The sequence below is a fragment of the Siphateles boraxobius genome, unplaced genomic scaffold (assembly GCF_051911475.1).
Source record: "Siphateles boraxobius isolate OS27281-9 unplaced genomic scaffold, OSU_SipBor_1 125, whole genome shotgun sequence".
Classification (NCBI taxonomy): domain Eukaryota; kingdom Metazoa; phylum Chordata; class Actinopteri; order Cypriniformes; family Leuciscidae; genus Siphateles; species Siphateles boraxobius.
In genome coordinates this window covers 121300-142493 of record NW_027508728.1, presented here as the reverse complement: position 1 = coordinate 142493, position 21194 = coordinate 121300, and the positions used below count along the sequence as shown (strand labels likewise).

At 37.9% G+C, this 21194-nt stretch overlaps 1 protein-coding gene across 18 annotated transcripts in view; it reads right to left on the bottom strand.

Moving 5' to 3' along the window:
- The window catches only part of rapgef6 (Rap guanine nucleotide exchange factor (GEF) 6), a 187406-nt gene that overhangs the window by 95360 nt on the left and 70852 nt on the right, over positions 1–21194 (bottom strand). For all 18 annotated transcript variants that reach the window (XM_077224609.1, XM_077224617.1, XM_077224624.1 and 15 more), the window contains one exon: positions 11424–11561. In XM_077224609.1, coding sequence (XP_077080724.1) covers positions 11424–11561 — 138 coding nt within the window. The remainder of the gene's footprint in view (positions 1–11423; positions 11562–21194) is intronic.

The window sequence follows — 21194 nt, the reverse complement described above, 5'->3', positions numbered from 1 at the left end:
TTAACTTTATTTAAATAGTCGAGACCAATATCGTTTTAAGGGGAGATGTTTTAAACCGCTTTAATATTGCCAGTTTGCATATTTTAAAAGCTATTTTAATCTATGAAAAAAAATTACTTAGCTTGACAAATAATCAACCATCTACATAACTTTTCAGTGCATGTTTTTATTTATCTTATAAGACCAAACAATGCTAAATTATATTAATATATAGTTTGTTTAATGGCAAATCGTTTTGGCTGAGGGCAAAGTGAAGTTTCATAACTTTATATATTTAGGCTATTTAACTTTAACTGTGTAGCCTATTAGAGAGCTGACTAATGTTTGACTGAATTGTTTGCTTTATTTCTCATTGTATAGCTTCTTATAGCCTACATATTAGGCTACTTATACTTTTATGGATATTATTGATAATTAAAACTGACATTTAACAAAAAGCAACAGGGTTGTGTAATGTTATATATTCTAAAATATATAAAATATTCTTTATATATTTTACTATGCATTCTCTTGTATGTGTACATGCATAATAAAATAAAATGATACAACCCTGTCTCTGTTTGTTAAGTTTGTCAGTTTTAATGATCAATAATGTTTCATATTTTTAAAATGAAAACAAAAAGAAGCAGGGTTGTGTTTTATATTGCGTGTTGTTATAAATATATGGAGTGAAGATAATCAATGTGCGTTGTCTGAACCACATTTGTGTGGCCATATAGGCCTAATATGTTTATGATAATATGTTCATTTATAAATGAAAAGAGGTGTTTTGTATATATTTCGTTTTATTGTTGATGAAAAGAGGCAGAGTTGTATTTTATACCATATTTCATTTTATTGTTGACTAAAATATACATAAAGAGATAACCGGAGTAGCCAGAGCGAGATGAGTGACGAAACCAATATCGACGCGGATCCGTTTGCAGAATAACCGGACTCGCGTCCTCGGGAGTTCGTTCTCCCGAGTCGAACTTGCCAAGTCCGAACTATCAAGGACGCAAGTCCGAGGTTTGCGTAGCCTATTGGTATTGAGAAACGGCCAATATTGACCCGCGTTCTGTTTTCTATCATGCGCCGTGCACGTTTGCGTTGACGTAATATGCACGCAAACGCACCAGGGTTCGATAGAATTAAGTTGAACGTGAAACCAGACCAACGCTGCGGGGGGCGCAGGGAACAAACTCGCTCGGATTCGGACCGCAGCAAACCAGCTGTAGCCTGACATGCACTTCTCCAAAACTAAGATTAATTGAGTGAACACGGAGCAGTTTTTCCGTGAGCGGGAATTGAAAACCCGGACTGGACCATAAGCGAAGTGATTACAGAATGTTAGAGTGGAGAGAGGAACGTGCTTTCGCTCCGATCCAGGCTTTATCACATCCCCCTCAGCAGGGTGAATACACCTCGTCTTTCCTTAATTTAAGACCTATTCAAACTAAAATTAAGACATTTATCACACTATTTGAGAAATGAAAACCTATTTACGGCCTTAACATTATGAAAAGTGAATTTAAGACATTAAGGACAGACGGGAACCCTGCAATTGACGGAAATCCGTCATAGACTCGCTGCAATTAACGGAAATCCGTCGTAGCGACGGAGAACTTTAATCCCTGTTTTATTGTATCTATAAATTCGTTACTGTGCTGTAAAGCATCATACAGAGGCGCGATGTGAGTCTCCGAAACGAGTCTTCTCATGCCTTGAATACAATTGTATGATTTTATTCAAAAAGGTACAGAATATAAATACGTATGATACTGTTCACTGATTGTTTATGGACAGATTATGGAGCCTGTCTCCGTGTTTGAAAGCGGCGGTCCTCCACTGAACACGACACAAGCTGGGTTAAATCAACCCATTATGCTGGGTTAAACAAACAATCCAATTTGCTGGGTTAAATTAACCCAACATGTGTTCAGTCCTATATTTACCCAGCCCTTGGGTTTAAAACAACCCAAAATGGTTTATTTTTAACCCAGTGTTTTTGTTTTTTAGAGAGAAGACATTTAAATCTCTTAGTAAAACAAAACATTTAATCTTCCACTGTAAAACCATGGCTCCAGGCAGGTTTATCGAGCGCATAAGAAGAACTGGTGCAGATGTAGACGTAAACATGACAGACACAGCGGATGTGCTTCCTCTCTGAGAGCTGGGTGCTGGGTCAGAAGCCTCAACTCGCGCGCACAGGGGGAAGAAATGATATATTTTGGTCCCACTTTATATTAAGTGTCTTTAAGTACTATATACTAACATTGAAATTAATAATTTGATACAATGGACTTATTGTGTACATACATGTTTTTACATTGTACTTATATTTTGAAAATACCTGCATGTAATTACAGCTGTAATTAATTTATGTAATTACATTTGTAATCACACTGTTGACCCTTCCCTTACACCTAAACCCAACCTTAAACCGACCCATACCACACACACCTGACCCAAACCTCAAGGTATCACACCTCAATAGCAGCACAAGTGTTTTACAATACAACATCAACACAAGAAGTACATTGTACTTATTTTTCAATGTATGTAAATAGTACTTAAAGCCACTTAATATAAAGTGGAACCTATATTTTTAACAATAAATAAATAAAAATGGAACTCAGTTCAAATCGATCAATATAAAATACCCGCATGGAACACAAAAAATAGATTGTACTTTTACAACCCATTTGCCTTGTGTAGCTAAAAATATCCTTTTTTATAAGCATCATGTTAATTGTGTGCGAATCTGCCCAGAGCTGAGCTTTGCCACTGCGAGCACAACCACATTTTCTTCAGGAAATGTACATTTAAGACACACAGTGCATCAGTGGGACAGTGGCGTCTCGAGGCTGATTAATGCGTCTGTGACGCTCAATAATGAGTCTGTGTGCACACGGGTCTCACTGTCTCGAGCTTTCAGAAGAGTGACAGTGACAATAACACACACGCTTGATATCAGTTTCCTCTTGCTAACTAAAAATCATTGTGAACGTGCACTAGCTGCTCACTAGAGCATTCAACTGAAGCAAGTGACCTAATTTGTTTAAGTCCCCCTGTGGTGGAAATCCAGCTTTTAATGTTGTTTATGTGTCTATGTGGTGTTTGTAATATGCTTCACACGTGTAAATTCACAAGTCGACAACATTGCTGAGTATTTTCTGCTTAAAACTGCAATGAACCAAAGACAGTCTCAAAAACACGCTTTGAAATCGCTGGTGTTTCTGACGTCACAAACTACCTTGTAACCAATCAGATCAACGTGTGATCGTCAACGAGTGGATCTCTGAGTGAGTGAGTGGAGGCGGGGCTCATTTGCATATTCATAAACCACGCATACTAAATGAGGCAAGGGTGTCAAGTTACATTCAAGATATTTTAAGGCATGAAGAAAATTGGGTTGGTGTTGGACGCCTCCTGTTTTCGCTGATTAAATGTGTTCATGTTTATCGGGCTGTGGATTGTCTGAGAAGTGACGTACATGAAGATGGAAAGAGATGTGTAAAAATATATTTTATATTATTTAGCAACCATGTAACCAATTAAATCATAGAAGGAATAGACCATTTACAGCCAATATAGGCAGTTTAACATAGGAAATATGTTTTTTTAAAGATTTTTAACAGTTATAGCGCCATCTATGGTCCGATCTTCATAAATGTTTGCATGCTTGTTTAGAATCATATGTCGCATATGCTCACCAATTTTTCGCAAAGTCCCGAGTTTTCATTTAGGAGTTACAGGCTTTTGTGTGCATTTGGCCAAACCCATTTTCTAAATGACCCTGTTATAGCAACCCAAAGGGTAAAGTTCAACTTTTTTGATTATAATGGATCTGGAGTGTCCAGAGAATTGTACTGCATTGGTTTTATTCAGATTGATTAAAAACCTAGGATTAGTTTGCAAAAGTAGGTTTTTACATAATTGCGTATATTTAATGAACGATTTGATTGACAGCAGTGGTTCAAAGTTGTTCAGTATGAGGAGATCTATCAAATGATATGCATATTGTGTGGATGTGTGAAATAGCGTTAGCGCCACCTAGTTGCCAAAAATGATCACAGACCTCTAGGGCCATGAGTCGCCCACGAGTTTCGTTCCGATCGGCCTCCAATAACCTTGTCTAATAGGTGCTCAAACTTCATTGGCCCATGGCGGCCATGTTTTTTGCGATAAAGACAGTGCATAGCAATTTCCAAGTCAATCGGACTAACTGTTGGGGGGTTATAGCCATTTCCATGTTTTTTTTCCTGTTATAGTGCCTAATCTATATGTTATAGCGCCAAATAAAAAGTGCCCAATTGCCATGTTTTTTTAGTACTGTGACCTCAAATTGAGCTCATCCATATACCATATACACATACAAAGTTTGGTGAATATATCAAATTGTTTTCTCTAGTTATAGTAATTTTACTAAAAGTGGCTCCGCCCACTTTAAACGTTTTGGCGCACCTTAGCGACCGTGAATAAAAATTTACACGATCAGTTTTACGGCAATAGAAAAATTATTAAAATACTTACAATAACGTGCTTGAACCCCTAACTAAAGATTTAAATTGATTGAATTACATTAAAAATGTCAGAAATGAAATCGTAGAAGAACATTCTTCAAAGTTGCTCCTGTTGTCTTCCATAAAAAAATGAATAGAAAGTCATACGAGCTTGTAAAGACACGAGGATGAGTAAATGACGACTGATGTTTATGTTTGCATCATGGACTTTCTGGTCTAGCGCTAGGAAGTTAACGCCTGCAGGGTTGAGCTTGCACACATCACTTCATACTACTTTCCCAGCTCTTCCCACACACACTTCCTGTAGAGTGTACTGGGATCTGAAGCGAGTGAAAATCATCCAACATGAGAGATGATCTCTGCTTTGAGTGGATGAAAACATGAGCGGGGGTGGGGGGGGCATGATGTCATCCTCTAAAATTAGACCTCCAGCACAAACAGCAGATTCTCCTCATGAAGCTTCCAGCCGCTCTCCTGCAGATTAATGATGAGTGCACAGCAAACCTGTCCAGCTCAAGCGGAGCCTCATGAGTAGCGCGTATCCATTACCCTTCAAATTGCGCGAATTACAGCCAATGGAAAATTTAATAAAAACTCCCATTTATCGCAAAAAAAGATTTTACGCTCACGTGACGTGGTTTTTCAGGGAATTCGAAAAAGGAATATTTCACAGAACTGCATAGGAAACAGTTTTTGCGCATTCACAGTCACCTGACGGTGTGTTTGGACAGAAGAAGAGACGGAGTTCTTTATTAAACTCATAAAAGACGAAAGAATTACGGGAATACTGGACTCTAAACCACTAAGAAATCCCACAATCAAGATCTTGAAGCAGAAATGAGGGAGAAACTCCCAGAAACTCCTCATATGAGCCGCTCTCAGTATAACGCTCTTTCCTTGCCATTAATGCTGGATAAACGCCCATGTCTCCTTCCATTAAATATAATGTCTAGTGCGGTGGCTGAGATATACGGAAACCTACAAACATCCATCGCCGTGATTGTTGGAATGACTTATCACGAGAGGAAAAAAAAATAAGACGTTTTAGTCGCATATCATCGGTTAATGAAAACACCGTCATTTCACAATCGTTTTTTTCCCCTGACATTTATAAAACATTGCAAAAGTTTTGTGCAAATCTGTCATGGAAACGCGGCTACTGGTGGATATCAAGCGTGAAGCCCATAAGAGACTCACAGTTGATTCCAATGGAGTTGGTCCGTTGCATGTCGCTAAGCTAAGTGAAATACGCAGCACACACAAGCATTGGGTAAAGGAGTTTTCATTCACAACCCTTTTGCACCGTGATTCCATGAACTGAAACAAGAATTTCAACAGTATTTCCAACATAGACTGTATTAAATATGGACGTAGTGTGTGTGACGTCACCCGTAGTGTTTCTGAAGAGCATTTTTATAGCCCAAAGTGGGCGAAAATGGGCAAATAGTGATACACTACAGATTGTTTCAAGGCAGCTTTATATTAGTAAACACTGTTGATGTTGTAAAATTCATCAATTATGAAACAAATTGAATTTCAGCTGTAAAGCAGCTCTACAGAAGACAATAGTGTCATTATCCAGCTCCAGTTAATATTATCAATATTAATGAATATTAATTTTGTGCCACATTAGTTTTGTGCCAAGCTTCTCTCCTCGTGAAGCTCATGTAACGCTATATTTAAAGCGCTAATAACCAAAAGAGCGATTGGGTCGAACCTGTTTCTGTTCGCACCTAGAATGCATTTTTGCCAAATTTTTTGGCAATGGAAATTTGGTGCATTCCTAAAAAAAAAAAAAATTATGATTGAAAACCAAGCGACAACCTTCCGGTCTCTGAAGAGTCTTAAACTGCAGTTCATCGACTGGCCACTAGAGACAGGCTCCAAAAGAGAGTCAATCCCATAAACCCTCATGTTAAAGTGCCCAACTTTACAGCAGAAAAAAAATGTTTACAGTCTGGTGCAAAAGTGGTTTTGGTCTATATCGCTAATTTTGCCCTTCATGATGACTGTGAAGGGGGTGCATTATTTTATAACTCATCCGTTTAAATGATATTAAGCCTTAAAGTTCTGTAATTAAGGGCGTGGCCACTTGAGTGACAGGTGGAGTGTCGCTGATGTCACTACTAGCCGTTTGTCTGCTGTCTGTTAGCGTAAGTCAAATGTGCATTCTGTCCTTTTGTTGTGTATTTTTAAGAAAGTGCAAATGCTCTTATATTATACACAAGTCAGTTTTTACATCTGCAGAGGCAGAAAATATGTTTTCATTATATTTTTAAGATCTTTTTAAAGGACTATAGAGGTGATGCCAACTGAAGAAAGAACAAGTATTACCACTTCTGAAACATTACGTTTGCGTATATCTACTAAAGCACTTTGCTGTACTGTATGTCTTGAAGTTGAAGACAAAAGCTACACAGGAGTGAGTGAGGCACTGAGTCCCGATGACACATGACGTCAGTCCTCATGCTGACTGCACTAGCTGAGAATGAGTCTTACTCCTACATAAATGACACATTTGTGACACACTGCACTATCACTATCACTATCAGTCATTTCAACCCCGAACTCAACAGCGGACACAGGCTCTCTGACACTAGCTACGTTTACATGGACTTTGTAAGATTTTTCCCATCCTCACCGACCTTGTCATAAAACTCGTTTAAATGATCATATGACGCTTCTTTGCTGCATGTTGTGTTGATTACTCATGCGGCGGTGCGACACTGGTGCTGGTGTTGCCAGATTGGGTGTTTTTCCGCTACATGTTAAGGCCTGTTTACGGTGTGTTTTATCCGGGTTTTTGCTCTCTATAGAAATCTGGCACTCTATTGAACGAAGTTAAACTGAGAGAGCGTGCCGTTCACAGACACCAGAATGAACCAGTTCACAGTGACGTTCATCAGGCAGTAATACAGTACGTTCAGTTCACGTTCGCCCAAAATATGAAAGAGTTCATGAACGCGTTCAGGCACAACACTGGAAATCAGTCGATTGATGAATCCGAACACGGTGTTTACATGAACGATAAATAAAGCAATCGGGTTGATGTGCGCGTGTATATGTCACAAGCCATAAACGGGACACTCATTTATACAACACTTTATTCAACCGGAACAACAGCTCGTTCTGTGCTTCATACTGTACGTCATTACGCTATTTATAGTCCACTAACAGTTATACTCTATTAGTACTCTAATGCTCTACTAATGCTCTACCAATGCTCTACTAATGCTCTACTAATACTCTACTAATACTCTACTAATACTCTACTAATACTCTACTAATACTCTACTAATACTCTACTAATGCTCTACTAATGCCCCTACTAATGCTCTACTAATACCCTACTAATACCCTACTAATGCTCTACTAATACTCTACTAATGCTCTACTAATGCTCTACTAATGCTCTACTAATGCTCTACTAATACTCTACTAATGCTCTACTAATACTCTACTAATGCTCTACTAATGCTCTACTAATGCTCTACTAATGCTCTACTAATACTCTACTAATGCTCTACTAATGCTCTACTAATGCCCCTACTAATGCTCTACTAATACCCTACTAATACCCTACTAATGCTCTACTAATACTCTACTAATGCTCTACTAATGCTCTACTAATGCTCTACTAATACTCTACTAATACTCTACTAATACTCTACTAATGCTCTACTAATACTCTACTAATGCTCTACTAATACTCTACTAATACTCTACCAATGCTCTACTAATGCTCTACTAATGCTCTACTAATACTCTACTAATGCTCTACTAATGCTCTATTAATACTCTACTAATGCTCTACTAATGCTCTACTAATAACCTACTAATGCTCTACTAATGCTCTACTAATGCTCTACTAATACCCTACTAATACTCTACTAATGCTCTACTAATACTCTACTAATGCTCTACTAATACCCTACTAATGCTCTACTAATGCTCTACTAATGCTCTACTAATGCTCTACTAATACTCTACTAATACTCTACTAATACTCTACCAATGCTCTACTAATGCTCTACTAATACTCTACTAATGCTCTACTAATACTCTACCAATGCTCTACCAATGCTCTACTAATACTCTACTAATGCTCTACTAATACCCTACTAATACCCTACTAATGCTCTACTAATACTCTACTAATGCTCTACTAATGCTCTACTAATGCTCTACTAATACCCTACTAATGCTCTATTAATACTCTACTAATACTCTACTAATACCCTACTAATGCTCTACTAATGCTCTACTAATGCTCTACTAATGCTCTACTAATGCTCTACTAATACTCTACTAATGCTCTACTAATGCTCTACTAATACTCTACTAATGCTCTACTAATGCTCTACTAATGCTCTATTAATACTCTACCAATGCTCTACTAATGCTCTACCAATGCTCTACCAATGCTCTACTAATGCTCTACTAATACTCTACTAATGCTCTACTAATACCCTACTAATGCTCTACTAATACTCTACTAATGCTCTACTAATGCTCTACTAATACTCTACTAATGCTCTACTAATGCTCTACTAATACTCTACTAATACTCTACTAATACTCTACTAATGCTCTACTAATAACCTACTAATGCTCTACTAATGCTCTACCAATGCTCTACTAATACTCTACTAATACTCTACTAATGCTCTACTAATACCCTACTAATGCTCTACTAATGCTCTACTAATACTCTACTAATACTCTACTAATACTCTACTAATACCCTACTAATGCTCTACTAATGATCTACTAATACCCTACTAATACCCTACTAATGCTCTACTAATGCTCTACTAATGCTCTACTAATACTGTACTAATGCTCTACTAATACTCTACTAATGCACTAATAATGCTCTACTAATACTCTAATAATGCTCTACTAATACTCTACTAATGCTCTACTAATACTCTACTAACCCTCTACTAGTACTCTACTGAGGGTTCGTTGACATGTAGTTACTTATAGTCAACAGAATGTTCAAAAGGGACCAGCAGTGAACCATCAGAGCTTGACTGACATTCAGTGGCCCAGACGTGTTTCAGTCTGACAGGAAACGACACCACAGACAAGCGTTCTAGTTTGCATACCTTGTTTACTTTCTCACTGCTGATCACTTCACATCTAAACTGAGCCTTTACTGAACGCACAGCCATGGCCTGTCTATTCATGTACCCAAAAATCAAAAGTGTTGGGAGCCAAATAACTGCCCTGATATCATCATCGAGAAAAACGTCTTACTAAAAGAAAAGAAAATCTTACATACTTTGGAGTTTTTTTATTATTTCTTCGAAAAACAAACAAAATCTTAAAGGTTTCAATGCTTATATTTTGTGTGCCAAATCAATGTCAAGTGGTGCAACTCTCGAAAACCCTGAATGACATTTACTAATTAAGAATTTCTGATAATTGTTTGAATAAAAAAGTTAAACCTTTTCAAAAATTATGATTAAGATTTGCACACACACACTCCATGTGAAAGTATGTTAATTTCTCTACTTGACATTCATTCGAAATAAACTTTAAAAAGGCATATTACATAAATGATTATAGAGATTTAAGATTTTCTTCTGTAAATATTATTGAATTAGAAGTAGGACATTCGAAAATTGTGCAGCATAACAGATACTGCCATAAAATGCATATAAATATCGATATCTGCTAATAATGTCTTAGTAACATCATATTCAAATTAATCGTTTTGATGATCAAAAGGTGTAGTTTAAAAAAAATATTGCAATACATTGATCATTGAAAATGAACAAATAAACCTTCCTCAAAAGACTGATGATCATATATGATGCTCATGATTTTTTTTTTTTAAATATGTATGATAATTAAGTAAGCCGAAGCTGCTTTAGTCTGAAATATTACTAACACTATCAAAGTTATTCTTGCGTTTACTTGATAAAATCAGTGCAGATCTGACAGCAGAAACACACGAGCTGAAGGACAATTACACTAAAAGACTTTTACTTGATAAAGTCTAAACTAGAGACAGAAGGGATGGAGGAGAGTGTTTATCAGCAAAGTTTTGATCATGTTGATCCTTCCTTTAGAAATATAAAATTAATACAGTAGTTTAATGTTCTTTGGGCTTGGATGTTCAATAAACACGTGCTTATGTGCACCAACACATGACACAGAACAGCTGAGAAAAACAAAGTACATCCACAGTGAACAAAGAGAGGATGAGCTATTACCTGCAACACACACACACACACACACACACACACACACACACACAGGAAACAGTACAGTACAGTCTCTGCTAACTAACGGCACAAAGCCTCGAGTCCCAGAACTGAGGAGTGTGTCCAACAGATTACTGAGAAGCCTAACTGACAGACAGATCATATCAGCGGAAGAAACTCATCAACACATGAACGTGTGTGTTGAACTTCACTCGCCACACACAGGCATTTCTCAGACATTACAAATCATTATATGTGACCCTGGACCACAAAACCAGTCTTAAGTCGCACGGGTATATTTGTGGCAATAGCCAACAATACATCGTATGTGTCAAAAATACCAGTTTATCTTTTAAAACCAAAAAAAATCATTAGGATATTAAGTTGAGATCATTATCCATGAAGACATCTTGTACATTTCCTACCGTAAATATATCAAAAATGTATTTTTGTGAGTGGATGCAGCAAAATCGCACACATAAATGCACAACTTTAAAGGAGGATTTTCTCAATGTTTCGATTTCTTTGCACCCTCAGATCTTCAATAGTTGTATCTCAGTCAAATATTGTCTTATCACAACAAACCACACATCAATGGAACGCTTATTTATTCAGCAATTGCACAAATGGACTGGTTTTGTGGTTCAGGGTCAACATATAAACTGTTGAACCACTAGAAATGCTCTTATATTGGAGCTCTTACCGTGTCCGAGGCGTCCTGGGCGTCTACGATGAGTTGTCGTTCTCCTCCGGCGTTCACCTTGTGAAAGCGGCGCCGCGAGTGTCTCTGAGGTCCGTGTCTCTGCAGAGCGTCGTCGTCGCTCTCGCTGGCGTTCTCCACCTGTGAAGAAGAGCTGGCGTCAGAAGACTCAGCATCTTGGTTGAACATCCAGTTCTTCCAGACCACCGAGAGCCTGTGGAGGCGCAGGAGACTCATGTAGACGGCATTCGTAGAGTCACGGCGCGAGAGAAAGCGAGTGAGTGTCGGGTCGAGGAGTTTAACACACAGCAGAACTGCAGTCAGGCCACAGCTTCCTGTAGGAAACCGTAAATACACAAATATCCTCTGCGAGCTGAAGCAACAAGAGCGTGTGCTGCGTCTGTGGCTCTGTCTACATTAATCCGGATACATTTTAAAGATGCCGTTTCGTTTAAAAACGCTCTACGTCCACACTGGCTTTTTAAGGGTTTTCCAAAACTTTCTCATCCACACTGAAAAAGCTAAATTCAGCTTCCAGCGCATGTGTAAACCCTCATGAGAGCTCACTTTCAGGACAGCAGATGCGAGTGAGTTTCAGGTCATCTGTGCAGGACTGAGTGTGTGAAGAGTGTGTGAAGTAACATATCTTAGTAACTGGGTGAAATTGAACAGCACATAACCGACACAATACCGACATAAACATGAATATCTATTGGTACAATATGCGTCACATGACTAAACTTACGTCATCGTTTTTAAATACCTCAGTTTTGACAGTCCACACGAAAACACGAAAACAGCGCTTTCAAATTTATCCACTTCGGAGAGTTTTCAAAAAGCTTCGTTTTCATTTTCAAGACAAAACGGAGAGAAAAAGATGCGTTTACAAACCAAAACATATTAATGTGGAGGCCTTTAAAACTGGAAATAGCCAGCGTTAAACTTCACATACGAGTTGCGTGACTGATGTTTCCAGTGAATTTGTATGAAGCCGCTGAGAATGCTGGGAGTCACTGTGCTGTTTTTAAAGGGGTCCTATAACGTGCTTTTCACAAGATGTGAAATACATCTCTGATGTCCCCAGAGTGTGTATGTGAAGTTTTAGCTCATAATAACCCACAGATATTTATATATAGCATGTTAAAGTTGTCACTTTTTGAGGGTGGACGGATTTCCCGGGAAACTGTGTGCTTTCGTCATTCATCTGTGTCTGTTTACGTCACATCCGTGAATAAGGAAAGGAAATCAGGTCAGGCTACTACTCTATGCAGTAAATGCAGTTTAATGCCACAACAGCTGAACCTCCAAACCAAAAGAGTTTACAAACAAAAAGGGAAAGTACTGAAGTATATGAAACTAAAACCGCCAGTAGGTGGCGGTGTCGTAATAAGTGAATCATAGAATCATTCATTCAACCGATTCGTTCAAACCAGCGGATTCATTCATGAAAGAAGCAAGTGTCCACTGACATTATGACTGAGTCGTTGAATCATTGACTCACCCGATTTGTTCAAAAACAGTGAGTCATTCGAGAACGAAACACCGCTATGTTGACTAGGTTTGCAACTCAAAGTTTTTGGTGGTAACAACGCCAATCTCTAAACCAGTAACTACTTTGGTTTATTTGCCTGTAAATAACCTTGGCAAGGTTGGTTACCCATAGTTAGGTATAGGTGCTCAAGTGAAATAAGGGCAACCCTCTTATAATTATTTATAAATATTATAATTATTTATATATGATACTTTTATATATTCAACTAAAACCGCCAGTAGGTGGCAGTGTCGTAATAAGTGAATCATAGAATCATTCATTCAACCGATTCGTTCAAACCAGCGGATTCATTCATGAAAGAAGCAAGTGTCCACTGACATTATGACTGAATCATTGAATCATTGACTCACCCGATTTGTTCAAAAACAGTGAGTCATTCGAGAACAAACTTTTCTGCTTTGTTTCGGACTATTTTCATTGGCAAAATATAGTAAAACAGTCAAAATTGACAACGTTGTGTCAAAAAATGGTCAATTCATGATCAACTTATTGTTTGTTGAATTGATGTACAAAATGACATCAATCACATTTGCAATCATGCTGATATTCGAGAAAACAGCGCTCTTGCTCTGTGTGATATTGCATAATTATACTATACTATATACTACAAAACACAATAACCTACAAGGGCAATTCATATGCTGAAATTTGAGGGAGTTTTTAATAATTTCGATGACATTTACGACCTTGCACAACGCTATATTACGTCAACACTGTCAAACAACATCAGTGTGACAGCCTCGCGTGGTCTCGCAAAATTATTACGAATACGTTGGTGGGAACTTGCTTAGTGAAGAATTGATGCCACGGGACAATTTTAAACAAAAACTAAAATATGAACTTAAAAAAAGTCTTGCAAAAAGGGCAATTATCTGGTCAGAGGCCACAAGGGCCGGGGGTCTATATGTGCTTCTGTCATTTAAAACCCTGGACAGATCATTCAACATAAGGACTATAAGACGACAGCTGAAAATGTTAATAAATCAACAGAAGAAACAACACAGTCCCTGCATCCATGCTATCCCTCCTTAACAGTGTGTGAGATTAGTATAAGTGTGTCGTATGTTGAAGAGAGTGTGCCGGAAGTCCCCGGATGGTCTACTATTTCCGGGGGATTTTAGAAGTGTGGATCCGTCATCACGGCTCATATTACCCAGAACCCATTGCGCTTTGGAGGAGGAACTACAAACATGAGTTTAAAAGTGTTAAAAAACTACAAATGGCGGATATGTGTGACCGACGCTGAGAGGTTTAGATGAAGGTTTGGGTGACTAATCAAAGTTTAATCCGATTTAAAAATATTTATTTAATGTCATCCGTGTTATATTTCATCTGTAATAAAAATGTGGACTTTTATAAAGATGCGTTTGGCCATTAACTTTTAAATGCATCATTAATATGAGGAGTTCTCTGCATGAAAGACCCGCGACTGCAGATCAACGAGCTTCTGCATTTCTCTCCGATACGGTAGGAAATTAAATGTGGAGAATTTTATCTTTGACAGGATGATTGACAGGTCAGAATGTTTGTGTGAGGATCTCAGAGGGACCAGCAGGAGTTTGAGAGAGTGGTGTCGCCCTCTGTTGGTCATGTGGAGAATCACAAAGCAGTGTTAGTGAGCCTAACATGAAGTGTGTACAACATTGTGAGAACAGAACAGTTTCAGGCTTTGCTGGATCTTCTGCCGTTGCGTTAGAACTGCTCTCTGTTGTCGCTTCTGAAACTTCTGGGTTTCACTTTTCAAGTTTTCTGGGTTGGTAGAAGCACCGGATTATAGCACTTAAACACGGAAAAAGTCAGATTTGGACTTTTTGGATGATATGTCCCCTTTAAAGTCCGATTTCCATTATATGTCCCCTTTAAAGTCCGATATCCATGATATGTCCCCTTTAAAGTCCGATATCCATGATATGTCCCCTTTAAAGTCCGATTTCCATGATCTGTCCCCTTCAAAGTCCGATTTCCATTATATGTCCCCTTTAAAGTCCGATATCCATGATATGTCCCCTTTAAAGTCCGATATCCATGATATGTCCCCTTTAAAGTCCGATATCCATGATATGTCCCCTTTAAAGTCAGATTTCCATGATCTGTCCCCTTCAAAGTCCGATTTCCATTATATGTCCCCTTTAAAGTCCGATATCCATGATATGTCCCCTTTAAAGTCCGATATCCATGATATGTCCCCTTTAAAGTCCGATATCCATGATATGTCCCCTTTAAAGTCCGATATCCATGATACGTCCCCTTTAAAGTCCGATATCCATGATATGTCCCCTTTAAAGTCCGATTTCCATGATCTGTCCCCTTTAAAGTCCGATTTCCATTATATGTCCCCTTTAAAGTCCGATATCCATGATATGTCCCCTTTAAAGTCCGATATCCATGATATGTCCCCTTTAAAGTCCGATATCCATGATATGTCCCCTTTAAAGTCAGATTTCCATGATCTGTCCCCTTCAAAGTCCGATTTCCATTATATGTCCCCTTTAAAGTCAGATTTCCATGATCCGTCCCCTTTAAAGTCCGATTTCCATTATATGTCCCCTTTAAAGTCCGATATCCATGATATGTCCCCTTTAAAGTCCGATATCCATGATATGTCCCCTTTAAAGTCCGATATCCATGATACGTCCCCTTTAAAGTCCGATATCCATGATATGTCCCCTTTAAAGTCCGATTTCCATGATATGTCCCCTTTAAAGTCCGATATCCATGATACGTCCCCTTTAAAGTCTGATATCCATGATATGTCCCCTTTAAAGTCAGATTTCCATGATATGTCCCCTTTAAAGTCCGATATCCATGATACGTCCCCTTTAAAGTCTGATATCCATGATATGTCCCCTTTAAAGTTCGATTTCCATGATATGTCCCCTTTAAAGTCAGATTTCCATGATCTGTCCCCTTTAAAGTCCGATTTCCATGATATGTCCCATTTAAAGTCCGATTTCCATGATATGTCCCCTTTAAAGTCCGATTTCCATGATATGTCCCCTTTAAAGTCCGATTTCCATAATATGTCCCCTTTAAAGTCCGATTTCCATGATATGTCCCCTTTAAAGTCCGATATCCATGATACGTCCCCTTTAAAGTCAGATTTCCATAATATGTTCCCTTTAAAGTCCGATTTCCATAATATGTCCCCTTTAAAGTCAGATTTCCATGATATGTCCCCTTTAAAGTCTGACATCCATGATATGTCCCCTTTAAAGTCCGATTTCCATGATATGTCCCCTTTAAAGTCCGATTTCCAGAATATGTCCCCTTTAAAGTCCGACATCCATATGTCCCCTTTAAAGTCAGATTTCCATGATATGTCCCCTTTAAAGTCCGATATCCATGATATGTCCCCTTTAAAGTCCGATATCCATGATACGTCCCCTTTAAAGTCAGATTTCCATAATATGTTCCCTTTAAAGTCCGATTTCCATAATATGTCCCCTTTAAAGTCAGATTTCCATGATATGTCCCCTTTAAAGTCTGACATCCATGATATGTCCCCTTTAAAGTCAGATTTCCATGATATGTCCCCTTTAAAGTCCGATTTCCAGAATATGTCCCCTTTAAAGTCCGACATCCATATGTCCCCTTTAAAGTCAGATTTCCATGATATGTCCCCTTTAAAGTCAGATTTCCATGATATGTCCCCTTTAAAGTCCGATATCCATAATATGTCCCCTTTAAAATCCAATTTCCATAATATGTCCCCTTTAAAGTCAGATTTCCATGATATGTCCCCTTTAAAGTCCGATATCCATGATATGTCCCCTTTAAAGTCCGATATCCATAATATGTCCCCTTTAAAATCCGATTTCCATTATATGTCCCCTTTAAAGTCAGATTTCCATGATATGTCCCCTTTAAAGTCAGATTTCCATGATATGTCCCCTTTAAAGTCAGATTTCCATAATATGTCCCCTTTAAAGTCAGATTTCCATGATATGTCCCCTTTAAAGTCCGATCTCCATGATATTTCCCCTTTAAAGTCTGATATCCATGATATTTCCCCTTTAAAGTCAGATTTCCATGATATGGCCCCTTTAAAGTCCGATTTCCATAATATGTCCCCTTTAAAGTCCGATTTCCATGATATGTCCCCTTTAAAGTCCGATTTCCATGATATGTCCCCTCTAAAGTCCGACATCCATGATATGTCCCCTTTAAAATCCGATTTCCATAATATGTCCCCTTTAAAGTCAGATTTCCATGATATGTCCCCTTTAAAGTCAGATTTACATGATATGTCCCCTTTAAAGTCCGATTTCCATAATATGTCCCCTTTAAAGTCAGATTTCCATGATATGTCCCCTTTAAAGTCCGATTTCCATGATATTTCTCCTTTAAAGTCAGATTTCCATGATATGTCCCCTTTAAAGTCCGATTTCCATAATATGTCCCCTTTAAAGTCCGATTTCCATGATATGTCCCCTTTAAAGTCCGATTTCCAGAATATGTCCCCTTTAAAGTCCGATTTCGATGATATGTCCCCTTTAAAGTCCGATTTCCATAATATGTCCCCTTTAAAGTCCGATATCCATAATATGTCCCCTTTAAAGTCTCGATTTCCATGATATGTCCCCTTTAAAGTCCGATTTCCATGATATGTCCCCTTTAAAAACAGATTTCCATAATATGTCCCCTTTAAAGTCCGATTTCCATAATATGTCCCCTTTAAAGTCCGATTTCCATGATCTGTCCCCTTTAAAGTCCGATTTCCATGATATGTCCCCTTTAAAGTCAGATTTCCATGATATGTCCCCTTTAAAGTCCGATTTCCATAATATGTCCCCTTTAAAGTCCGATTTCCATGATATGTCCCCTTTAAAGTCCGATTTCCATAATATGTCCCCTTTAAAGTCCGATTTCCATTATATGTCCCCTTTAAAGTCCGATATCCATAATATGTCCCCTTTAAAGTCCGATATCTATGATATGTCCCCTTTAAAGTCCGATTTCCATAATATGTCCCCTTTAAAGTCCGATTTCCATGATATGTCCCCTTTAAAGTCGATTTCCATTATATGTCCCCTTTAAAGTCCGATATCCATAATATGTCCCCTTTAAAGTCCGATTTCCATAATATGTCCCCTTTAAAGTCCGATTTCCATTATATGTCCCCTTTAAAGTCAGATATCCATAATATGTCCCCTTTAAAGTCCGATTTCCATAATATGTCCCCTTTAAAGTCCGATTTCCATGATATGTCCCCTTTAAAGTCAGATTTCCATAATATGTCCCCTTTAAAGTCAGATTTCCATTATATGTCCCCTTTAAAGTCCGATTTCCATTATATGTCCCCTTTAAAGTCCGATATCCATAATATGTCCCCTTTAAAGTCCGATTTCCATAATATGTCCCCTTTAAAGTCCGATTTCCATTATATGTCCCCTTTAAAGTCCGATATCCATGATATGTCCCCTTTAAAGTCCGATTTCCATAATATGTCCCCTTTAAAGTCCGATTTCCATAATATGTCCCCTTTAAAGTCCGATTTCCATTATATGTCCCCTTTAAAGTCCGATATCCATAATATGTCCCCTTTAAAGTCCGATTTCCATAATATGTCCCCTTTAAAGTCCGATTTCCATTATATGTCCCCTTTAAAGTCCGATATCCATGATATGTCCCCTTTAAAGTCCGATTTCCATAATATGTCCCCTTTAAAGTCCGATTTCCATAATATGTCCCCTTTAAAGTCCGATTTCCATAATATGTCCCCTTTAAAGTCCGATTTCCATTATATGTCCCCTTTAAAGTCCGATTTCCATGATATGTCCCCTTTAAAGTCCGATTTCCATGATATGTCCCCTTTAAAGTCCGATTTCCATAATATGTCCCCTTTAAAGTCCGATTTCCATAATATGTCCCCTTTAAAGTCCGATTTCCATTATATGTCCCCTTTAAAGTCCGATATCCATAATATGTCCCCTTTAAAGTCCGATTTCCATAATATGTCCCCTTTAAAGTCCGATTTCCATTATATGTCCCCTTTAAAGTCCGATATCCATGATATGTCCCCTTTAAAGTCCGATTTCCATAATATGTCCCCTTTAAAGTCCGATTTCCATAATATGTCCCCTTTAAAGTCCGATTTCCATAATATGTCCCCTTTAAAGTCCGATTTCCATTATATGTCCCCTTTAAAGTCCGATTTCCATGATATGTCCCCTTTAAAGTCCGATTTCCATAATATGTCCCCTTTAAAGTCCGATTTCCATAATATGTCCCCTTTAAAGTCAGATTTCCATAATATGTCCCCTTTAAAGTCCGATTTCCAGAATATGTCCCCTTTAAAGTCAGATTTCCATAATATGTCCCCTTTAAAGTCCGATTTCCAGAATATGTCCCCTTTAAAGTCAGATTTCCATGATATGTCCCCTTTAAAGCACTAGCTGCCTATAAAGACATCTGACCGAGGCTGTGTGAAACTGAGAACCGCTTCAGGACCGGTGTGTGCGACGCAGACAGAGAGACGGGTGTGTGTTAAGGGCTTTATGTTCATCACACCATTAATAGCAGATTTAAGCATCCGGGAGACAGAAGAGACGCATCTCAGCGTTCACTCTGGGCTTGTGTTGTGTTTTTATGACTCATGAAAGCGAGCATTTCTTTACAAAGACAACTATACATTTGTTTTTAGAAGTTGGTCATTAATAAACTTGATAGTCTTGACGTTTGTCACACTCTTGGGTTACTTTTTCTATCCAAATCCCGGATTGAGCCTTTTGGGGGTTTTTTTCAGTATTTGAGTAGTTTTCTTGTTTTACCCAGATCTAAGGTCAGACGTAATAACCCAGGCGTTGAGTTAGTTATCGCAGGCTTTTTGCGCCCTCTTCAGGAGAGAGCAGTGGCGCTCCGTCAAAATGGTGCATGTCTACAGGTTTGTGTACATTTTATTGTATCTATAAATTCGTTATTGTGCTGTATATTGTTTAATTTTATGCAAAGCAACAAACAGGGGCACGACGTGAGTCTCCTACACTAGTGTTGTGTCTTTTCAGGTGATGGAAACGTTTGATGCCTTGCTTAAAATTGTATGATTTTATTCAAAAATACACATAATATAAATACGTATGATGTATCTGTTCTGATTGTGTGTGGACAGGTTATGGAGTCACAGTGTATTTCGGCTACGAATGAAACGCAGGTACAACAGAGACTGGGTCATCACACTTCAATTACTTCTAAATCCTTCATTTTTAATGCTAATATTTTTTAGAAAAGCTTAATTGTTGGCAATATGTATTAAAAATGATATAAAATATACTACACTGTAAAATGTGATTGAAAATAAAAAAATATCATACAAGCCCAGTGGTTGTATCAAGTATTTTTTTTAAAGTTTAGAAGATTTAAGTTAATCTTTAGACATTAATTTATGTATGAAGTAAAAACAAAAAAGTATGAATCAACTATGCTGGGTAAAATCAACCCATTATACCGGGTTAAATAAACAACTCAATGTGTGTTCGGTCCTATATATACCCAGCCCTTGGGTTGAAAACAACCCAAATTGGGTTGTTTTTAACCCAGTGTTTTTTAGAGTTTAAGATGGAGAGGTGTACAACAATTGCATGTAAATGGTAAACGACAAAAACAACCACGAAAACAGCTTTGATCTCGTCGTTTCAGTCATACTTCGATATGTTTATAAGTAAGCAACAAAAACCCTGTACACTCGGGATTGATTTGGGTTGTGCTATATGTACCTGTGTGTGTCTTAAATAAACTAAAAGAAAGTTTTTTTTGTTTGTTTTTTACAATACACCATACTTGCACCCAAACTGAATAATTAAAAGAAGTTTGAATGGGTAAATTTGTATTTTTAAATAAGTCTTCATTTTCTTTTCTGGCTTGTTCAAACACACTAAACATGCAAATTCTGTGCATTTTGGGCACTTTTTGTGTGAAATCATATTTATTTTGTTCATCATTAATGTGTTTGTGCTTTAACTGAGCGCGAGCTGCTCCCGCTGTGAATGCACTCATTGGTTAACATGCATGGAGAGAAAAATACGCGCCGGTCAAACTTTCAAATTTGGTAATTTTTTAAAGAAATATAAACAAATACCGTTTTGTGGCTCTTTAATGTGTCGTGAATTGATCATCTCTTCCTTCTAGTTAATTTATAGCATCATATAAACATGAATGAACATCAGAAGGAATGTTGTTTTAACTGCGGAAAAACGTTTTTCAAGTTCAAATCCACCGATGTTCAT